At 35.4% G+C, this 23,781-nt stretch overlaps 1 protein-coding gene across 2 annotated transcripts in view; it reads left to right on the forward strand.

Moving 5' to 3' along the window:
- Nucleotides 1–23,781, forward strand: part of RFX7 (regulatory factor X7) — a 150,003-nt gene that overhangs the window by 78,268 nt on the left and 47,954 nt on the right. For both annotated transcript variants that reach the window (XM_059913218.1, XM_059913217.1), the window contains exons 4-5: nt 5,011–5,093; nt 6,486–6,608. In XM_059913218.1, the coding sequence (XP_059769201.1) occupies nt 5,011–5,093; nt 6,486–6,608 (206 nt within the window). The remainder of the gene's footprint in view (nt 1–5,010; nt 5,094–6,485; nt 6,609–23,781) is intronic.

Below are 23,781 nucleotides of genomic sequence, written 5' to 3' on the forward strand. Positions count from 1 at the left end.
CGGGGGCTACTCTTCGTTGCGGTGCGTGGGCTTCTCATTGCGGTGACCTCTCTTGTTGCGGAGCACAGGCACGCGGACTTAAGTAGCTGTGGCACGCAGGCTGTAGAGCACAGGCTCAGTAGTTGTGACGCACGGGCTCAGTTGCTCCGCGGCATGTGGGATCTTCCCGGACCAGGAATCGAACCCATGTCCCCTGCATTGGCAGGTGGATTCTTAACCACTGTGCCACCTGGGAAGTCCAAAACTTATATTCTTGATGTTTAAATATTTACAAAGTATTTACAAAGTCAAATAATCTGAGGTTTAACATACTTGCCAAATGATATTCTTGCCTTGATAATCAAGCAAGGTTAAGGTCTTCTACACCACTGATCATTGTTTTGGAAGCCAATGATTAGCCGTAAATGACAAGTGTATCCAAAACCAAAAATCCTCGTGGTGAACTCAGCTTTGCTAGACTGGAATGCCATCACTATACACTTGCGTCGTTTTGTTCTCATTTGCTTCATAGAATTTTGATAATCAGTTTTAGTAAACTCTCCAAATTTTTTCTTCTGTGTGTTGAGTCCTACATAACAAATAAAACAGTAATTGACAGTAGTAACTTTTCATTGTTTGAAAGGCAAAAAAAAGGGGGGCAGCAGTGAGTTTGATCTTTTTCAAAACTATTCCGTCTTTAAATTAAATCTCTTTGGCACTTTATCCTAATTTGGATTATCTTCTGAATTCCTTCTGGAATTTCTTCTCTGTTCTTTTCTCTAGTATATATAAAAATTGAAAACTGTAGCATCCAAAGTTTCTCCAACAGTATGAAGTTTTTTTATTCTTAGTCATCAAAAATGATGTGTTTTTCGTTTGATGTTTTTTAAGTGAGGTGTAACTGATGTAACATTATATTAGTTTCAGGTGTACAACATAATGATTTGATACTTGTATATACAGGCACACCTCATTTTATTACGCTTTATTACACTTTACAGATACTGCATTTTTTATAAATTGAAGGTTTGTGGTAAGCCTGCCTGCATTGTCAGATGATGGTTAGCATTTTTTTAGCAATAAAGTATTTTTAATTAAGGTATGTACCTTGTTTTATTAAACGTAATGCTATTGCTTACTTGATAGACTATAGTATAGGGTAAAGATAACTTTCATATGCACTAAGAAACCAAAAAATTTGTGTGTCTCGCTTTATTGCGGTATTTGTTTTATTGCGGTGGTCTGAAACTGAACCTATAGTACCTCCGAGGTATGCTTGTATTGCAAAATGATCACCCCAGTAAATCTAGTTAACATCCGTCACCATACATAAGTTTTCTTATGACAGGAACTTTCAAGATCTACCATTCTAGCTACTTTCAAATATGCAATACAGTATTATTAATTGTAATCACCATGCTATACATTATATCCCTATGACATTCATTTTATAACTGGAAATTTTTACCTTTTTGACCTCCTTTACCCATTTTCCCCACTCACACTCCCACCCCCCACCTCAGGCCACCATCAGTCGTCACTGTATCCATGGGCTCAGGGTTTTTTTGTCTGTTTTGGTGTTGTTTTTAGATTCCACATATAAGGGAGATCATACGGTGTTTATCCTTTTTTGTCTCACTTATTTCACTTAGCATAGTGCCCTCCAGGTCCATCCATGTTGCCAAAAATGGCAAGATTTCACTCATTTTTATGGCTGAATAATATTCCATTGAGAGAGAGAGTTTCTTTATCCAAAAAAATTATGTTTTGTGTTGTGTTTTCTCAGACTTTGCCCATAATAATACCCATGGTTTTTTTGGTAACATAATCTATTTTCGATTTAATATGATAGGCACTGTTGGGATTAAGTGGGTGATGTTAATAATATTGAACAAGAGGTATTTTAGGGATGATAATTATTTATTTATTTTATTACTTATCTCCATTACATCATTTTATTTTTTTTAACATCTTTATTGGAGCATAATTGCTTTACAATGGTGTGTTAGTTTCTGCTTTATAACAAAGTGAATCAGTTATACATATACATATGTCCCCATATCTTTTCCCTCTTGAGTTTCCCTCCCTCCCACCCTCCCTATCCCGCCCCTCTAGGTCGTCACAAAGCACCGAGCTGATCTCCCTGTGCTATGCGGCTGCTTCCCACTAGCTATCTATTTTACGTTTGGTAGTGTATATATGTCCATGCCACTCTCTCACTTCATCCCAGCTTATCCTTCCCCCTCCCCATGTCCTCAAGTCCATTCTCTAGTAGGTCTGTGTCTTTATTCCTGTCTTGCCCCTAGGTTTTTCATGACCATTTTTTTTTAGATTCCATATATATGTGTTAACATACGGTATTTGTTTTTCTCTTTCTGACTTACTTCACTCTGTAAGACAGACTCTAGGTCCATCCACCTCATTACAGATAACTCCATTTCATTTCTTTTTATGGCTGAGTAACATTCCATTGTATATATGTACCACATCTTCTTTATCCATTCATCTGTCAGTGGACACTTAGGTTGTTTCCATGTCATGGCTATTGTAAATAGTGCTGCAGTGAACATTGGGGTACATGACTCTTTTTGAATTATGGTTTTCTCAGGGTATGTGCCCAGTAGTGGGATTGCTGGGTCATATGGTAGTTCTATTTTTAGTTTTTTAAGGAACCTCCATACTGTTCTCCATAGTGGCTGTATCAATTTACATTCCCACCAACAGTGCAACAGGGTTCCCTCTTCTCCACACCCTCTCCAGCATTTATTGTTTGTAGATTTTTTGATGATGACCATTCTGATGGGTATGAGATGATACCTCATTGTAGTTTTGATTTGCATTTCTCTAATGATTAATGATGTTGAGCATTCTTTCATGTGTCTGTTGGCAATCTGTATATCTTCTTTGGAGAAATGTCTATTTAGGTCTTCTGCCCATTTTTGGATTGGGTTGTTTGTTTTTTTGATATTGAGCTGCATGAGCTGCTTGTAAATTTTGGAGATTAATCCTTTGTCAGTTGCTTCACTTGCAAATATTTTCTCCCATTCTGAGGGTTGTCTTTTCGTCTTGTTTATGGTTTCCTTTAAGGTGTAAAAGCTTTTAAGTTTCATTAGGTCCTGTTTGTTTATTTTTGTTTTTATTTCCATTTCAACAGATTAAAGTGGGGAAAGGCTGGAGGCAGGGAAAGCAGGTAGTTAGACTTTTTTAGTAATTCAGTAATCATTGTAAGTTCCTTAAGGGCAGGGGCTATTGTTGTGTTGTTCATCTGTCTATTTCCAGTCTTTGTATAGGTTGTGATACACAGTATAAGTTCATAGTTATAAATCATCTGTGGAACATTGCAGAAAGTAAACTTAGGGAATAAATAAATGAGTAAGTGAATTCTCCTTTATTGTTTAAAGAAAGACAGCTAAAGACCTAAACTAATGTGGTGGCTGGGAAAATAAAGACTAGAAGAACATGGTGGAAAGAGTTAAGAAGGCTAAATGAAGGATTAGAGTGTAATACACCAAGAGGAGCAAAACTAGGCAGACTCCAAAACTGAACACTGGGAAACTAGAGAAAAGAAGGTGTTAAGTAACAACTGAGAAAGAAAATGTCTGTGTATGTGTAGGGGTTTTTTGTTGTTGTCAAGGGAAGAGTTATGTAGGATATTGCTGATCAGTCTATCAGATATTAAAGCAAGAGCTAATTGGAAAATACCCCATAGACAGTGGAATGAAAAAAAAATGTGGATTTGAGAGTTAATTGCATATAATTGATAGATTAAGTCATTCTATGGATAAATTCTAAGATTAAACTGTTTCGTGAATGAATTCTGGTGAGAATAAGAATAGGCTAAATTATATCATTGTAAGCTTTTTTTAAAAATTGGATCTATGTTTGAGCTATGCTTTATTGTGTAAGAATAAATTCTGCCACCAAGAATGCCAGTAATCTGTCCATATTTTCCATTGCAATGCAGTTCAATTGTAATGAATTAGGCTACCAGAATTTTATTATGATATTTTTATTGCAGTAGGATTTGTGGCACATTTAAAGCTATCCTGTGGCAAACTCAGCTGGGAAAGAAAACTATACAGTCCTCTGCATAGCAGAAATTTTCTTAAAGGGTACATTTATAGACAAAATGACAAAGTTGCACAACAGTAGTGATAGACAGTCTTACAAGTAGGTTCTCCAGATAGCATCCACTGTTGCAAATCAGAGAATAATTACATCTGCATAGCATGGAACAGATTGTTGGTTGTACTTTGGAATAGTTGGCCCTCCGTATCCACAGGTTCTGCATTTGCGGATTAGACCAACCCTGGATCAGATTTGATTCCTCCGTTATGGAGGAACTGTGCATAAGGAGGACTGACTGTATAACACCATTTTATATAAAGAACTTGTGCATCTGTGGATTTTGGTATCTGTGGAGGGGAGAAGGGGGTTCCTGGAACCAATTATCCACGGATATAGAGGGATAACTATATTTTTTAACCTCAATTCCAACCCCAGTGACAGTAGCATCATCAGTCACATGTTCTAGATTTTTGAGAAATAGAAAAGAAGCCTAGAAATCATCTCATTCATTTTACATTTCTAAGGAAAATCCGCCAGAGCATGGAAGCCTCATAGCCAGTTAAATAGTTAGGCTAAGACCAACTAATAAATAGTCTCTTGACTCCCAATCTAGTACTTTTCCTGTAATATTGCACAACCCTCCTTCTTTAAATGTGATTTAAAATGAGAAGTTTTCGTCTAAGCATTGATTTATGATTTTATTTATACCTAGAATGTAAGAATTAATAGGAAAGTACCATTTTCTCTTACTAATCAACTTTTTATATGCAATAAATTTATCACACAACTTGACTGTATTATTTTACTGATAAGAAAAAAGCCTAGATTCTGTTTTCTTTGGCAGGTGATTCATTCCACCTGGTTTAAATTTAGATAGTATTTTTAGGGAGGTGTTAGTAAATTTTGTTGAGGGAGAAACAAGAATTTTTTAAATGATCTTTCTTTTTAATCCTTTTTAACCAGCAAGAAGTTGAGAAGTTTACAGACCTAGAGAAACTCTACCTCTACCTTCAGCTGCCTTCTGGTCTCAGCAATGGAGAGAAAAGGTAATATCACTTCTTGTCTTTGCCTCAGTTACTGTGTTTATGTGTGTGTTGTGGTTGTTATTGTTTTGCACTATTCCTAAAATCATCAGGAAACAGACTGTCAAAACAGTAGATCTTTTTAGTCTTTGATCATATTTGGTTAAGTGTTTACCCATAGTTTTTGCTAATTCATTTGTGTACCTGGGTGAATGCTGTGAAATGCAATTGGGTTATGTTTTATAAACAGATTAGTGTATTTATACAGTGTGCCAGATTTTGAAAATTGAACAGAAAACCAAAGAATAAACAGGTAAGTATTGTGAGCAATAAAGTGCAAGAGTTTTTTTAGGTACTGTCAGGTAAGCAGATCACAGAGCATAAAAAAGAAAAAAAATGAATTGCCTGTATGGCACATGAATTTATGATAAATGTGTGATGTTTTAAGTGCTTGCGGGGTATTACTCTATTTTCATTAGTACAAATATTTAATAACCTCATTTAGAAAATATAGAGAAAAGTTGTTGGTTCATGCATACTGTTCTTAAAGGAGTTTCTCTACCCTTTTAATTATTTCTCAGAGTTCATTTCATTCATATAAGTTATGCTTAACATTACTTTAAAAGTATATGTATGAAAAGAAATGGAATGAAAAATCTGTTGCTTTTACTTTTTTCCCCTTGGACCACATTTTGTAACTATTTTAATAATTTTCTGTCCTAGAAATTGCTCAGTAATTTCTTTGAAAATACATAAATTATTGTTTTCGTAGCTGAGATGAATGTCAGAGTCAAGTGAGGAGCTTCCCTCGTGTTATAAGAGACACTGCCAGATAATAAAAATTTATGATGTTTAGTGGAGGTGTTGTCCTGGAGAGGAGGACTGGTTACAGAAAGGACCATAGAGGGAGACTTGTCCTTTCAGGATCTCTCCAGTGTGAACTCCATTCTGGAGCATAGAGGCTTTAGTAAGATTCAGGGTAGTTACTTGAGATCGCTAAGCAAATAGAAAATAAACAATTTTTTCCATAACTTTCACTTTATAGTTTGATGATTTGGTAAGTTTAGGCAAATGAACAGGCAAGTAAGTAAACAAATATCCCCTTAGAGGTAATTTTGGCCAAAACAAATACCTTATGTTTTCAATGCTCCATCATCTCTGCCAGTTTAGAGACCGTGGCGGGGATGGAACAGGGCAATAACTTCAGTCAGACACTAGCTATAGAAAATGGCTCACAACCACAGGTGGACAATTTGTATTTGGATAACTGGGCATATACTTTATGTCCTGAGTTTGGTTTGGTCATTTATAGTGAGTTTACACACAGTCCTTTAGTGGAACATTTAGGCCTGGTTCAAAAATTATCAATGAATTCCTGTCTATTTCAGCTAAAACATGTTTTTGTTTTATGATTAGTGATCAGAATGCCATGTCATCTAGTCGGGCACAGCAAATGCATGCCTTTTCCTGGATTCGGAATACCCTAGAGGAGCATCCTGAGACTTCACTGCCCAAACAGGAAGTCTATGATGAGTACAAGTAAGTATTATGTGTATATGTCAGGCATGCAGTGTATTAAAGAGATTAAGTACTATACTTGTCTACAATGATTTGTTTTATCATTGGCGAATATCATACTGGTATATGAGAGTTTAACTTAGAAATCTCTAAGATTCCATCCATCTCTAAGCTCCTCTGGTAGCATGTGTAATAAAGAACAGGATTACTGAATAAAAGGATTTCTTTAGAGTTCTTCTGGATCACAGGAGGGATGTCTGAGGGCAGAGGGACAATGGAGTAGGGTTGGTGAATAAAAGGATTACAGTAAAGTTCTTAAGGATGACAAGAAGGGTGTGTCTGGGGTTCGTAGAGGGACAGTGGATGGCAATAAATAAATCAATGCATATGGAAAAACTAAAACATGTTTTTTATTTAGATTCCTTAAAAGTCTTTTTCATGAATCCAAAACTTTTCTAATCATTTTCTGTGCCAACCAGAGAAAAAGCTAAGTATCTGGAATGTTGTGAATTACTTACTCAGACGAAGGAGTTCAGTGGCTTGCAAATAGAAGACACTCAAACAGTTTTGATTGTACAGATAACTTATTTAAACACAGAAAACACAAGTATAGAGGCTAATGGGCCTTTCTGTATAAATGTCATAGATGCTAAATCTAGTCTTGTTTAACGTTTTATAATTGATTTGGAAGCGGGAATTTGTTCTAGCAGAGTAAGTGAAACCAAAATTTTCTGAGTATTGAAATATCAAAGCAGGGAGCACGTATGTGTTGTACTTACACAATGTGGAAGAAAAGTGTCAAATAAGTGCTGCTGTTAGCCAGTGTAAGATGATGCAAAAGAACTACACTTACTGAGAAGATTATTGGTATCTAGAAAGGAAACTTTCTATGCTCATTCAAAATTCTGATTCCCTCACCTTAAGAAATGCAATAGAGCTGGAGAAAGTCTAGAGAAAAATGTCTGAAATAATCAAGGGAACAAGGTTAAACTGAACAGCTTTAGATTTTTCCTCTTTAGAAAAATTGAAGCTAAGAGTACCTGTGATCCAAGTCTATAAAGTTCATTTTCTCAGTCTACAACAGTCTACTGAATACCTGCTATGTGCCGTGTCAAACCCTGTAAGAAGTTCTGAGGATACAACAAATAAAACACAGCTTCTGCCCTCATCAAGAATATGAAAAAACAAAAAACAAACAAACAAAAAATATATATATATAAAAAATATATATAGTGAGCATGAATTCTTAATTAAATTCAAGTTAATTCTAATTAAGATAGAGATAACCTTGTGAAACTACAAAGAAGTAAATTTAAATTCATTAAAAGTTTATTAATATCAAACAAACGTGATATGTTTAAGAAACCCTGTATCGAGGATCAAGAGAAAAGGTTCTGTCGTTAAACTTGTGTGACCTGCACAGGTGTTTTAACCACTCTTTTTTCAGTTGCATCATCTATAAAATGAGGTGATTGAAGAGGTATGAGGTTTCTTTTAGCTCTAAAATTCTAAAATTGTCTGAGGTAGGAAATGAGGAAAACAAATTATCCAAAATGTCTCATGTTTCCCAAAAGGCATATCGGACAAATTAATGCATGACATTTCCATAATGAATTAATAAGGAAACCGATGATATTTATATATTTTTGAAGTGATATCCTTCCCCTGCACAGCCCTTTGCATCACCATTAGAGACAGCACCCTACATTTGTGGAAGTATGACTCTGAACCATTAAAGCAGTCCTTACGTTCCTAAAAGTTTCCTGCCTTGGGCAAAGCACAGTTATATTTTTCTATAATATTTTTCTGTGAAATCATTTTCTAAGGTTCTCATAAATTCTTACAATTTTTTTCACTAAGAAAAGTTAAAGGTTTTTCGTAAACAAAAGAGAACCAAAACATAACATTGTTTTGGGACAAGGAATGGTAGCTCCAATTTTGAGCAGTTTATTCGCAATTCAGTAGAGAGCAACTGAGATAAAAGGAAGTAACTTAGACTAGAGTTTTAAAAGGAAGTAGTAGGTAAGGGAAATTCTTTATAATGACGTAAATAGGAAAGAAATACCAGTTCTGTTCATGGAATTTGAAAGTATTATGCTAATGATTGTCTCTTTATAAAAATCAGTATATTACTATACAGTAGTACTGTAACTGAGTCTGAGTATTTTAGTTAAAAACACATTTCACTAAGAATATAGGTTATGCACTGTTGTATTCTACACAGTGTTTCCACATAGTAGGCACTAATTTAATATTAAGAGTGACTAGAGACCAGTCTCTCCCATCAGGAAACTTGCACAAGCCTCTTAGATAGCCTCATCCACCAGAGGGCAGACAGCAGAAGCAAGAAGAACTGCAATCCTGCAGCCTGTGGAACAAAAACCACATTCACAGAAAGATAGACAAGATGAAAAGGCAGAGGGCTATGTAGCAGATAGAGGAACAAGATAAAACCCCAGAAAAACAACTAAATGAAGTGGAGATAGGAAAACTTCCAGAAAAAGAATTCAGAATAATGATAGTGAAGATGATCCAGGACCTCGGAAAAAGAATGGAGGCAAAACAAAGATTGAGAAGATGCAAGAAATGTTTAACAAAGACCTAGAAGAATTAAAGAACAAACACCTAGAAGAATTAAAGAACACAAAAACAGAGATGAACAATACAATAACTGAAATGAAAACTACAATAGAAGGAATCAATAGCAGAATAACTGAGGCAGAAGAACAGATAAGTGACCTGGAAGACACACTGGTGGAGTTCGCTACTGTGGAACAGAATAAAGAAAAAAGAATGAAAAGAAATGAAGACAGCCTAAGAGACCTCTTGGACAACATTAAACGCAACAACATTCGCATTATAGGGGTCCCAGAAGGAGAGGAGAGAGAGAAAGGACCCGAGAAGATATTTGAAGAGATTATAGTCGAAAACTTCCCTAACATGGGAAAGGAAATAGCCACCCAAGTCCAGGAAGCGCAGAGAGTCCCATACGGGATAAACCCAAGGAAAAACACACCGAGACACGTATAATCAAATTGGCAAAAATTAAAGACAAAGAAAAATTATTGAAAGCAGCAAGGGAAAAACGACAAATAACATACAAGGGAACTCCTATAAGGTTAACAGTTGATTTCTCAGCAGAAACTCTGCAAGCCAGAAGGGAGTGGCATGACATATTTAAAGTGATGAAAGGGAAGAACCTACAACCAAGATTACCCGGCAAGGATCTCCTTCAGATTCGATGGAGAAATCAAAAGCTTTACAGACAAACAAAGCTAAGAGAATTCAGCACCACCAAACCAGCTCTGCAACAAATGCTAAAGGAACTTCTCTAACTGGGAAACACAAGACAAGAAAAAGACCTACAAAAACAAACCCAGAACAATTAAGAAAATGGTCATAGGAACATACATATTGATAATTACCTTAAATGTGAATGGATTACATGCTCCAACCAAAAGACACAGGCTAGCTGAATGGATATAAAAACAAGACCCATCTATGTGCTGTCTACAAGAGACGCACTTCAGACCTAGGAACACATACAGACTGAAAGTGAGGGGATGGAAAAAGATAATCCATGCAAATGGAAATCAAAAGAAAGCTGGAGTAGCATTACTCATTTCAGACAAAATAGACTTTAAAACAAAGAATGTTACAAGAGACAAGGAAGGACACTACATAATGATCAAGGGATCAATCCAAGAAGAAGATATAACAATTATAAATATATATGCACTCAACATAGGAGCACCTCAATACATAAGGCAACTGCTAACAGCTATAAAAGAGGAAATCGACAGTAACACAATAGTCGTGGGGGACTTTAACACCTCACTTACACCAATGGACAGATCATCCAAACAGAAAATTAATAAGGAAACACAAGCTTTAAATGACACAATAGACCAGATAGATTTAATTGATATTTATAGGACATTCCATCCAAACACAGCAGATTACACTTTCTTCTGAAGTGCACATGGAACATTCTCCAGGATAGATTGCATCTTGGGTCACAAATCAAGCCTCAGTAAATTTAAGAAAATTAAAATCATATCAAGCATCTTTTCTGACCACAACACTATGAGATTAGAAATCAGTTACAGGGAAAAAAACATAAAAAACACAAACACGTGGAGGCTAAACAGTACGTTACTAAATAACCAAAATATCACTGAAGAAATCGAAGAGGAAATCAAAAAATACCTGGAGAAAAATGACAACGAAAACATGACGATCCAAAACTTATGCAATGCAGCAAAAGCAGTTCTAAGAGGGAAGTTTATAGCAAAACAAGCCTACCTCAAGAAACAAGAAAAACCTCAAACAATCTAATCTTGCACCTAAAGGAACTAGAGAAAGAAGAACAAACAAAACCCAAACTTAGTAGAAGGAAAGAAATCATAAAGATCAGAGCAGAAATAAATGAAATAGAAACAAAGAAAGCAATAGCAAAGATCAGTAAAACTAAAAGCTGGTTCTTTGAGGAGATAAACAAAATTGATAAACCATTAGCCAGACTCATGAAGAATAAGAGGGAGAGGACTCAAATCAATAAAATTAGAAATGAAAAAGGAGAAGTTAACAACACACACCACACTAATACAAAGCATCCTAAAAGACTACTACAAGTAACTATGCCAATAAAATAGACAACCTGGAAGAAATGGACAAATTCTTAGGAAGATATAACCTTCCAAGACTGAACTAGGAATAAATAGACAACATGAAGAGACCAATCAGAAGTAATGAAATTGAAACTGTGGTTAAAAATCTTCCAACAAACACAAAAGTCCAGGACAAGATGGCTTCACAGGTGAATTCTGTCAAACATTTAGAGAAGAGCTAGCACCCATCCTTCTCAAACTCTTCCAAAAAATTGCAGAGGAAGGAACACTCCCAAACTCATTCTATAGGCCACCATCACCCTGATACCAATACCAGACAAAGATACTACAAAAAAAGAAAATTACAGACCAGTATCACTGACTGATGATTATAGATGCAAAAATCCTCAACAAAATGCTAGCAAACAGAATCCAACAACACATTAAAAGGATCATACACTATGATCAAGTGGGATTTTTCCCAGGGATGCAAGGATTCTTCAGTATACGCAAATCAATCAATGTGTGATACACCATATTAACAAACTGAGAGTAAAAACCGTATGATCATCTCAATAGATGCAGAAAAGGCTTTTGACAAAATTGAACACCCATTTATGATAAAAACTCCAGAAAGTGGGCATAGAGAGAACCTACCTCAACATAATAAAGGCCATATACAACAAACCCACAACAAACATCATTCTCAATGGTGAAAAACTGAAAGCATTTCCTCTAAGTTCAGGAACAAGACAAGGATGCCCACTCTCGCCACTATTATTCAACATAGTTTTGGAAGTCCTAGCCACGGCAATCAGAGAAGAAAAAGAAATAAAAGGAATACAAATTGGAAAAGAAGAAGTAAAACTGTCACTGTTTGCAGATGACATGACACTATACATAGAGAATCCTAAAGATGCTACCAGAAAACTACTAGAGCTAATCAATGAATCTGGTAAAGCAGCAGGATACAAAAGTAATGCAAAGAAATCTCTTGCATTCCTATACACTAATGATGAAAAATCTGAAAGAAAAATTAAGGAAACACTCCCATTTACCACTGCAACAATAAGAATGAAATATCTAGGAATAAACCTTCCTAGGGAGACAAAAGACCTGTATGCAGAAAACTATAAAACACTGTTGAAAGAAGTTAAAGATGATACCACAGATGGAGAGATGTTCCATGTTCTTGGATTGGAAGAATCAATATTGTGAAAATGACTATACTACCCAAAGCAATCTACAGATTCAATGCAATCCCTATCAAATTACCAATGGCATTTTTTACAGAACTAGAACAAAAAATCTTAAAAGTTGTATGGAGACACGGAAGACCCCGAATAGCCAAAGCAGTCTTGAGGGAAAAAAAACAGAGCTGGAGGAATCAGACTTCTTGACTTCAGACTATACTACAAAGGTACAGTAATCAAGACAGTATGGTATTGGCCCAAAAACAGAAATATTGATCTATGGAACAGGATAGAAAGCCCAGAGATAAACCCACACACCTGTGGTCTACTAATCTACGACAAAGGAGGCAAGGATATACAATGGAGAAAAGACAGTCTTTTCAATAAGTGGTGCTGGTAAAACTGGACAGCTACATGTAAAAGAATGAAATTAGAACACTCCCTAACACCATACACAAAAATAAACTCAAAATGGATTAGAGACCTAAATGTAAGACTGGACACTATAAAACTGTTGGAGGAAGACATAGGAAGAACACTCTCTGAAATAAATCACAGCAAGATCTTTTTTTGATCCACCTCCTAGAGTAATGGAAATAAAAACAAAAATAAACAAATGGGACCTAATGAAACTTAAAACCTTTTGCACAGCAAAGGAAACCATAAACAAGACAAAAAGACAACCCTCAGAATGGGAGAAAATATTTGCAAACAAATCAATGGACAAAGGATTAATCTCCAAAATATATAAACAGCTCATGCAGCTCAATATTAAAAAAACAAACAACCCAATCCAAAAATGGGCAGAAGACCTAAATAGACATTTCTCCAAAGAAGACATACAGATGGCCAAGAAGCACATGAAAAGCTGCTCGACATCACTAATTATTAGAGAAATGCAAATCAAAACTACAGTAAGGTATCACCTCACACCAGTTAGAATGGGCATCATCAGAAAATCTACAAACAGCAAATGCTGGAGAGGGTGTGGAGAAAGGGGAAACCTTTTGCACTATTGGTGGAAATGTGAATTGATGTACCCACTATGGAGAACAGTATGGAGGTTCCTTAAAAAACTAAAAACAGAATAACCATATGACCCAGCAATCCCACTACTGGGCATGTATGCAGAGAGAACCATAATTCAAAAAGACACATGCACCCCAATGTTCATTGCAGCACTATTTCCAATAGCCAGGTCATGGAAGCAACCTAAATGCCCATATACAGACGAATGGATAAAGAAGTTGTGGTACATATATACAATGGAATATTACTCATCCATAAAAAGGAACGAAATTGGGTCATTTGTAGAGACGTGGATGGATCTAGAGACTGTCATACAGAGTGAAGTAAGTCAGAAAGAGAAAAATAAATATCGTACATTAACGCATATATGTGGAACCTAGAAAAATGGTACAGATGAACCGGTTTGCAGGGCAGAAATAGAGAAACATATGTAGAGAACAAACGTATGGACACCAAGGGGGGAAAGTGGCGGGCTGAGGGGGTGGTGTGATGAATTTGGAGATTGCGATTGACTAATATGTATAAAATGGATAAATAATAAGAACCTGCTGTATAAAAAAATAAATAAAATTCTAAAATTCAAAAAAAAAAAGAGTGACTAGAATGGAATCTGATCTTGACATTCATAATAAAATTTCAGTGTTATAAGACTTCATAAGTCTTCTAGTACACTACCATCCTCATTGTATAGGCAAAACATTAAAACTCAAAAGTTAGGTGACTCTTCCAGTGTTCCAAAATTTGTCAGGGATGAATATAAGGCTAGAACTCAGATTCCATGAGTAGTTCATAATAGGTGAGAAGGCAAACCTGTTAAATTTGAGTGATATGAAGCAGAGTGAGTAGAATAGGTTAGGAAAGTAGTTAGAAATAAAGTTGGCTAGGACTTCCACTTATTGTGAATAAATAAGCTGCACAAAATATGAATCTGTTAATATACAGTTAGTATACATGCATACAGATAATGTGAGTGTTGTAAGAGACACAGCACAGTAACATCTATTAGCAGCATGCCATGTTCTAAGAAGAAAGTATGTTTGTGTTTCCACAGAATTACAGCATGTGGGAGCTCCAAGCTATTCTCTAATTTCATTGTACATTGCCTAAAACCATAATTTGCTATGTGGGTTTTAATAACTTGATGAAAACTGTAGAAAGGCTAGAGACAGGCAAAAAGTAGATCAAAGTATTAGGAAATAGATACTTAAAAGTTTTTAAATTATGTTGTCTAGAGAGAGCAAAATGGAATATAGCTGTATATTTTTAAAGGACAAGAAGTTTAAATCACAGGAGGAGAGATTTCAATTAGACACAAAATAACACTTCCTGCCAGAAGAGATTTTTTTTTTTTTTTTTTTTTTTAAGTATCTATTTATTTATTTATGGCTGTGTTGGGTGGGTCTTCGTTTCTGTGCGAGGGCTCCCTCCAGTTGCGGCAAGTGGGGGCCACTCTTCATCGCAGTGCGCGGGCCTCTCACTATCGCGGCCTCTCTTGTTGCGGAGCACAGGCTCCAGACGCGCAGGCTCAGTAATTGTGGCTCACGGGCCCACTCGCTCCGCGGCACGCGGGATCCTCCCAGACCAGGGCTCGAACCCGCGTCCCCTGCATTGGCAGGCAGACTCCCAACCACTGCGCCACCAGGGAAGCCCCAGAAGAGATTTTTAGAGAAATTTTGTCCTTTTCTAAAGGCCTTTTGGACTAGTCATTTTCCAGTTTGGAGTGCCTTAATGAGGTTTCCTGAGTAAAAACTTAACATAGAGTGACAAATCTTAAATTGATTCTGTTCCAAATATTCATTGAAAAATATTATTAATATGAAATGTACATTTATTTTAAGCTATTCCTCTTCATTGCAGTGATGTTTAGATATATTTGTGTGAAAATCAATCCCTTTCATAGTCATTAAAATCAAAATCCCTTTGAGAGAAAAAATGAAGATGTAATCTAAAACAGTATGGTTTCTTTTAACTGTATTTTTATGCTAAATTATTAATAGAACCAAAGTTTTAAGGGACTTTCCACATGCAAAGACAGTTGATTTACAAACTATTGTGAACTTTTATATTTGTTGAAACTTCTTAAGTCTGATAATCACAATGTGTTTATGAAAGTCATGATTAATGTGTTAATTTTTCTGATTATGAAAGTAGTATGTATTCATCATGAACGTTTTGGCAGGTAGTCATAAATGTATAAAAAGAAAACTAGCACCAGTAATCTTACTACCTACAAATAACCATTTTGGCTTATTAATTCTTTTTATTTTTTCTAACGCCTTCTTTTCATGTATATGTTCTTGTTATTGTTTAATCAAATTTTGACCCCACTGGTTACACAATTCTTGAATGGGGGAACAGTTGCAAATAATACTGCAGTGAACATTCTTGACTATATAATTTAGTGTAGATTATTACAATTGGAATTGCTGCTTATGAACCATTATATATTAAGGATATTAACTATTGAAATATAAATTTTTTTCAAGATTGCTGTTTATTATTTAATTTTTTAATAAGTAGTCTGATCTGTCTACTTTCTTTGCAGCTTGTAACATTGCTATTATGCTTAGAAAGAAATTCTTCCCAATGCCACTAGCAGCTGAATACGCATGTGTATTTTCCCTAGATATTACTTACTTCATTTTTCACATACTATGCATTAGTCCTTCTAGACCAAATATATACATTTATTTTGATAAATGACATAAGATAAGGAACTAATTTTAATTTTTTCTAAATGGTTAATTTCCCAGTCTTATTTATTGAAAATTTTTTTCTCAATACTAATCTATAATGTAATTTTTATCTTACTAAAGCCTTTTGGACTAAATTTTCTTCCTTTGTATTTTTCTGTTCTTATTCCAGTACCATACCATTTTTAAGTATTTTAGCCACTAAATGTTTAAAAAGCTAGTGGGACCTGCCTTCCTTCATTATTCCTCTTTTTCAAAAATTTCCGTGGTTTTATTTTCATATCAATTAATATTTCTCGTGAAGATTGGAATCACTTTTCTAACTTTTTTTTAAAAGGGAAACCTCAAAGGAGTTTTGATTCAAAATGCATTAAATACGAAAATTTATTTTAGAAAAATTAACTTCAGAGCTAGAAGTATGTTTCTTAACATCTTTCTCGTGTCGTTCAGTAAAGTTTTAGTTATTTTTCCTTCAATTGACTCCACTTATTTTTCTTGTTAGGTTTATTCCTCACAAATTTTTATTATGTTATTTATATTATGAAAAATATATTTTATTATTTCATTATTGGTTTGGTTTGTAAGATATCTGTAGACTTCTATTATATTTATGTTGCACGTTTTATATTTAGTGAACTTTGTTTAATCCTAATTTTTCAGCTATTACTTTGGACTCTTCTGGGTAGCGTTTATCCTTTATATCTTCCTTATCCTCTTTATTTAATTACATTTAATTGAGTTTCCTTCTGACTTTGAATAATAGCAATAATAGGCATCATTTCGTCTTACAGTTCTTTGATGTTAAGGGTGTATCATTTATAATTGACCAAGACTTTATTGGCTGTTTTATGAGAAATTGATATTGAAATTCATCTAATGCTTTTTGGGCATCTGTTAAGATTATTCAGTGCTTCTTCTGTTACCTATTGATATGATATATAACGATACTACCTAATATAAACCCTTCTTTTATTCCTAGAATGAATGTCTTCTTCATGTCAAGATCTGTAATCTTTTAGCATACTGTTGGTTTCTATTTTCAAGTATATTTTTTAGGATCTTTGCATCTATATTCATAAGTGAATATGGTCTGTAATTTTCTTTTTTTGTGCTGTCTTTGTCAAGTTTTGATATCTGGGTTAGACCAGCTTCGTAAATGAATTGGAACTCTTTCCCTAATTTCCTGTGCTCTGGAACAGTTTATATAGTTAGGGAATTATTTGTTCTTGAAAATTTTAAAGAACTCAACTATAATACCATCTAGGCCTGGAGCCTTTGTTGGAGGTAATTCTTTGACAATTTTTGGGGGTTTTTTTCTGGTTAGATTTTTACTTCGTTAGTCAGTTTTGGTAACTGGTTTTTCCTGGAATTCATTCAGATTTTCAAATATATTGGCATAACATTATATATACTATTCTCTCACAAATTGAATATCTTCTTTATCTGTTATATTCTTTTTTATATTTCTAGTTTTAGTCATTTGAATTTTCCTCTTTTTTTCCAAAGTATATTTAGCTGTAGTTTATTTTATTGGTTTTCTTTAAAAGAAACTAAGATTGATAAGTCAGTTTTATTTTTTTTTTGCCTGATGTCTCATTTTTAGGTGTCTATTTTTGTTATCCTGATTTTCTCAGGTTTTTTCCTTATTAAATGGAATGCTTACTTTGTTTTCATTCTTTTCATATTTAAGATAAAAAAGACGGCGCCATTACAATGGAGAAGCATATGAGGATGATGAACATCATCCTGGGGGGGGGGGGTGTTCCTTGTCAGACCTCCTAATAGGGCCAGTGAATAACACTCACCATTGGCATTTTATTTGCAGTAGTGATTGAGTGAAGGACTGTAATCATAATATGCTCACTACTTGCTACTGTTTGTTTTAATATTCAACTATAGTAGTGTTTTAAAAGTTAAATGAAGAATAAACTTGACTATAAAAGCTCAAAAAAAAAATCTCCAAATTGGATCTTTATTTTTAATTCCACTTTCATTCCTCCGCTATACACGGCCTGGTAATCAACATTCTACACGACTCTCTTTCCATTCAGAAGAGCCATCTTTATATCTATGAATTTGCCTCTTATAGTTGTATTCCTTAGGTATGAATATGATTACCTTTATTTTCTAATATACCTTTATTTTCTAATAGTGTGCAATTATAGCTTTGATTTCTTCTTTGACCCAAAATAGTTAAGAGTGGTTTTTTTAACTTTTCACGTGCTTGAGGGAGTTGAGGTTTTTTTCCATTTTGTTTTGCACTTTATTAATTCCTAGTTTTATTATATTATAGTCAAAGAATGTGGCTCATTCAATTTTTGATTTTTTTATAATCATTGAGGTTTACTTTCAGGCTAACATTATCAATTTTTATAAATATGTCTGGACATTCTCTTTATTTGCACTGTATATTGATAAGCACTGAATCCAGTTACTGTAATTTTCAGATCCTTTGAATTCTGCAAAAAGTCCTTACTCTTTTGTCTGTTTAATTAGTTTAGCATGAATACTGTGTTAATCTCTTACAAAAGTAATATTTCTCACAGTTCCTTATGGTATTTTTAATGGGTTTTGCTGCACAGGTCTTGGGGCTGTTAGACAAAAAACATTCATGATTGTATATCTTTATGATAGTTAAAGCCTATTGTCAACAAAAAAAAATGATCCTCTGTCATATTAAATGTATTTTGTCTTAAATTCTCCTTTGATTCCAATATTTGTAACCCATTCTGGATATCTGTCTAATATAAGTGTATAGTTTTCCATCCTTTTATTTTTAGCATTTATGTCATTTTGTTTTAGGCAGTTTACATTATTATGTTTCTAAAGTTTTTAATCTAAAATCGTCTCTGGTCTTAAAATCTGACCGATAGAAGAAGCTGGTGGAATGAACCAGTCTCAGAACTCTGGTGTTTGCAAACACTTAGCAACAGAGACAGCAGCAGCCACAGTTCCTGCTGCTTTTTCCTGCTGCATGCTAGAGAAACACAAGCATTAATCCTAAGTGGATTTCTTACTAAATAATATGTAGCCTGCTTTAGCATTCCTGAAAATCTGTTTGCTTTCATTCTCGGTAGAATCACAAATGTTCAGATTTATAAACTTGACAACTTTGGCTGCAGTGTTTCCTGGGACACAAATGTTCTCTCTAAATCCTTTTTTTTTTTTTTTTAATCTATGTAATATTTTAAGGAATATGATTATTTTGCTTTTTATTTTTTTTAATTAAAAAAATTTGTTATATTTTTATTTTTGGCTGTGTTGGGTCTTTGTTGCTGCATGCGGCCTTTCTCTAGTTGCGGCGAGCGGGGGATACTCTGTGTTGCAGTGCACGGGCTTCTCGTTGCGGTGGCTTCTCTTGTTGTGGAGCACGGGCTCTAGGTAGCACGGGCGCGGACTTCAGTATTTGTGGCACGCGGGCTCAGTTGCTGTGGCTCGCGGGCTCTAGAGCGCAAGCTCAGTAGTTGTGGTGCACGGGCTTAGTTGCTTCACGGCATGTGGGATCTTCCCGGACCAGGGCTCGAATCCATGTCCCTTGCATTGGCAGGCGGATTCTTAACCACTGCACCACCAGGGAATTCCCTGTTTTGCTTTTTAGTTTGTGCATGGTCATTGATTTTGTATGTGTGATACTTTAGTGCTTACCCATCTAAGTTTGTAACTTCTGTTGTATTAATCAATGTAAGTTAAATTCTTAGGACAACCTTGAAGGTAGAAATAGATTCTAGTAACATATTTGTGGGTTTTTTTAAATTTATTTATTTATTTATTTTTGGCTGTGTTGGGTCTTAATTTCTGTGCGAGGGCTTTCTCTAGTTGCGGCAAGCGGGGGCCACTCTTCATCGCAGTGCGCGGGCCTCTCACTATCACGGCCTCTCTTGTTGCGGAGCACAGGCTCCAGACGTGCAAGCTCAGTAGTTGTGGCTCACGGGCCTAGTTGCTCCGCGGCATGTGGGATGTTCCCAGACCAGGGCTCGAACCCGTGTCCCCTGCATTGGCACGCAGATTCTCAACCACTGCGCCACCAGGGAAGCCCAACATATTTGTTTTAAGAGCTTTAAAATAGTGAACATTTCATGAGTTAAATGACATATAAATGTTTTACAGCAACCTATAATCTAGGTCAGACCTAAACGTGTAGAATTTATAAATTTCTTAAATATATATTGTTTAATGTTACATCACCTGTATGAAATAAATGGAAGCAGATATTATTCCTGCTTTATGGATGATGTTCTTATGATTCAGAAGTGAATTGTTCTGGACAAATCTGAAACCAGGTTTTCTGACTTCAAAGCTGGGCTTTTTTTACATTAATCCCTATTACCTCTAGAAACTTGTCCCAAATGCTATCCTTTTTCTTTTTTTATAAATTTATTTATTTATTTATTTAATTTATTTGGCTGCGTTGGGTCTTCATTGCTGCGTGCGGGCTTTCTCTAGTTGTGGCACGTGGGGGCTACTCTTTGTTGTGGTGTGTGGGCTTCTCATTGCAGTGGCTTCTCCTGTTGCAGAGCACAGGCTCTAGGTGCGCGAGCTTCAGTAGTTGTGGCTCGCAGGCTCTAGAGCGCAGTCTCAGTAGTTGTGGCGCATGGGCTTAGTTGCTCCATGGCATGTGGGATCTTCCTGGACCAGGGCTCGAACCTGTGTCCCCTGCATTGGCAGGCAGATTCTTAACCACTGCGCCACCACGGAAGTCCCTGCTATTCTTTTTAAAATTTAAAATTTTGGAGTAGCATTTGCCAAGCCTTAATTGTATTTTAAATATATATAACTAATTGGAAATAGTAAACTAAAACTTAAAAGTGATCAATTTTGGTGTTACTAACTTTTCGTTCATATTTGATAGTTAAATATGTATACTAAATATGCTTAAGATGTAAATTGGTTTAAGATTTTTACCATTTAAATTTACATTAATATTTGTAGTCTGAATTGTTACCCTAAATACATTGTCTAGCCTTTAAGTTATTACTTTTCAGGTAAGTTTTTTTTCACACTTCCTTGGTGTGGCCTGTTCACAGAGGTCCTTATCCTAGTTTTCTCTTTTCCCTGTGTTTCCTTTGACTTGATTCTCAAGGAGCTAGTTGATAATCTGTCTTTCCCTCACCTTCTCTATGTTTCTGACCACTGGTACTTTCACAGAGCGCTCATTTACTCTCATCTTTCCCTCCTCAACTCTTTACAATAATCATAGGAAGAGCAGTAACAGCGCAGTGGAGAATAAAGCTGGAATTGTAAATATTATATCAGGAAAGGAACTAGTTCTGTTATTTGACCCATTTGTAGAGAAGACTGACGGACTTGTCCAAAATTACACCAACTGTGCTAAACATATGTTATAGTCATAACTGGAACTACAAACCAAGTCTCCTAATTTAAAATCAGTCCTTTCCAATACCCCGACCCGTGTAAACTGCATGTTCATGAGCCCAGCTGTTCCATATCTTGAATCTTTCAGTTATCAATCCATCACTGCTCTTACTACCTTAACTTTTTTGTCTGCCACCAACATGATATGTTGCAATTGATAGGCACTGAGTACTTTTCTTTTAGCTAATGCTATTAAGACTTCAACATTACTACTCCTGAGGACAAATTAAAATAAATTATTAAAAATAAATTAATTTGAGTGCATTAATTCACTGAGCATTATATGCACACAATCCCTGCTCTCAAATAGGAGAAACAGACCAGTAAGTAAACGGGTGCAAAGAAAGAGTTACTATAGTTCAACTTGGTGAATTGAAGGCAGACATCACAGAAGAGATGACTTCTATAAAAACTGAGAAGTTTACCAAGCAGACTAGGGATTGAGAAGGGTGTTCTAGGTGGAAGGTGCAATACGTAATGCATGGAGGCTTATAATCAGAGTTCAGGAGAAGATGTCAGAGAGCAGGCAAAGTTAGACTACTTCCATGGCCAGGTCATGCAGGGTCACTGAAAACTTAATAAAAACAAACATCGGCAGAAAGTGAGAAACTGTAAGGTTAAGGAGAGAATTGGTATTTAGGAGTTAGGAACCGGAGGAACAAGAGCCCTCCAGAAATGAAGAGGAATTTAAAAGAGAAGCAAGAAAGCATGTTGTGTTATAATGTGAGAAAAGAGATTATTTTGAGAAGGGAATTTGCTCCAGTCTCCTGTGCGTCAGGCAGCTCAAGTAAGAGGAAGACAAGAAAGAAAGTCAGTTAATAGCCTATTGGAATCTGTTGCCAGAGCAGTTTCCATATCGTATTAGGGAAAGAAGCCTGATTTCAATGTCATGAAAGGTAAATAGGTGGGAAGTAAAGAACTTGAGTAGAGACTCATTTTTAAAGGGTTAGAGAAAGAAAAAGTAGTTAGAAGTAGAGACGTGAGGTAGTGAGAACAGATTTTTTTTTTTTTAGTCTCATCCATTAGGGATCAAGTTAATTTGCATATAGCAACATGCAATGAGCAGTAGCTGCAACAAGAAGAAGGAATTCAGTTTTCCTTTTTCCAGCTCTGTAATGTTAGCAGGGATCCAGGCTTCTAAGTCCCCACTCCACCACCCATAATACTTAGTCTGGTTTTACTTGTTGCGTCCAAAACGAGCTACTATGGCTGATGGGAAAACTAAGCGACTTAGAATTCAGATACATTATGGAAGGGAGGAAAAGGTTGAAAAATCACTGATTTATGTTACTTATTTAAAACTAATCATCCTGTCTTCTTGGTTTTCTAAATTACCATTTAAATAGAGTGTTTGATTCTTCCACTCCGTCAGCATGGTATATCTTTCCATCTGTTGGTGTTGTCTTCGATTTCATTCATCATCATCTTACAGATTTCGGAGTACAGGTCTTTTACCTCCGTAGGTAGGTTTATTCCTAGGTATTTTGTTCTTTTTAATGCCATGGTAAATGGGATTGTTTCTTGAATTTCTTTTTCTGATCTTTCATTGTTAGTGTATAGAAATGCAGCATATTTCTCTGTATTAGTTTTGATATCTGCAATTTTTATCATAAATGGGTGCTGAATTTTGTCAAAAGCTTCTTCTGCATATATTGAGATGATCACATGGTTTTTATTCTTCAATTTGTTGATATGGTGTATCACACTGAATGATTAGTGGATATTGAAAAATACTTTCATCCCTGGGAGAAATCCCACTTGATCATGGTGTATGATCCTTTTAATGTATTGTTGGATTCAGATTGCTAGTATTTTGCTGAGGATTTTTGCATCTATGTTCATCAGTGATATTGGCCTGTAATTTTCTTTTTTTGTGGCATCTTTGTCTGGTTTTGGTGTCAGGGTGATGGTGACCTCATAGAATGAGTTTGGGAGTGTTCCTCCCTCTGCAATTTTTTGGAAGAGTTTCAGAAGGATAGGTGTTAGCGCTTCTCTAAATGTTTGATAGAATTCACCTGTGAAGCCATCTGGTCCTGGACTTTTGTTTGTTGGAAGATTTTTAATCACAGTTTCAATTTCAGTGCTTGTGATTGGTCTGTTTATATTTTCTATTTCTTCCTGGTTCAGTCTCGGAAGGTTGTGCATTTCTAAGACTTTGTCCATTTCTTCCAGGTTGTCCATTTTATTGGCAAAGAGTTGCTTGTAGTAATCTCTTATGATCCTTTGTATTTCTGTGGTATCAGCTGTAACTTCTCCTTTTTCATTTCTAATTTTATTGATTTGAGTCTTCTCCCTT

This window comes from Balaenoptera ricei, chromosome 2 (genome assembly GCF_028023285.1).
Source record: "Balaenoptera ricei isolate mBalRic1 chromosome 2, mBalRic1.hap2, whole genome shotgun sequence".
Taxonomy (NCBI): domain Eukaryota; kingdom Metazoa; phylum Chordata; class Mammalia; order Artiodactyla; family Balaenopteridae; genus Balaenoptera; species Balaenoptera ricei.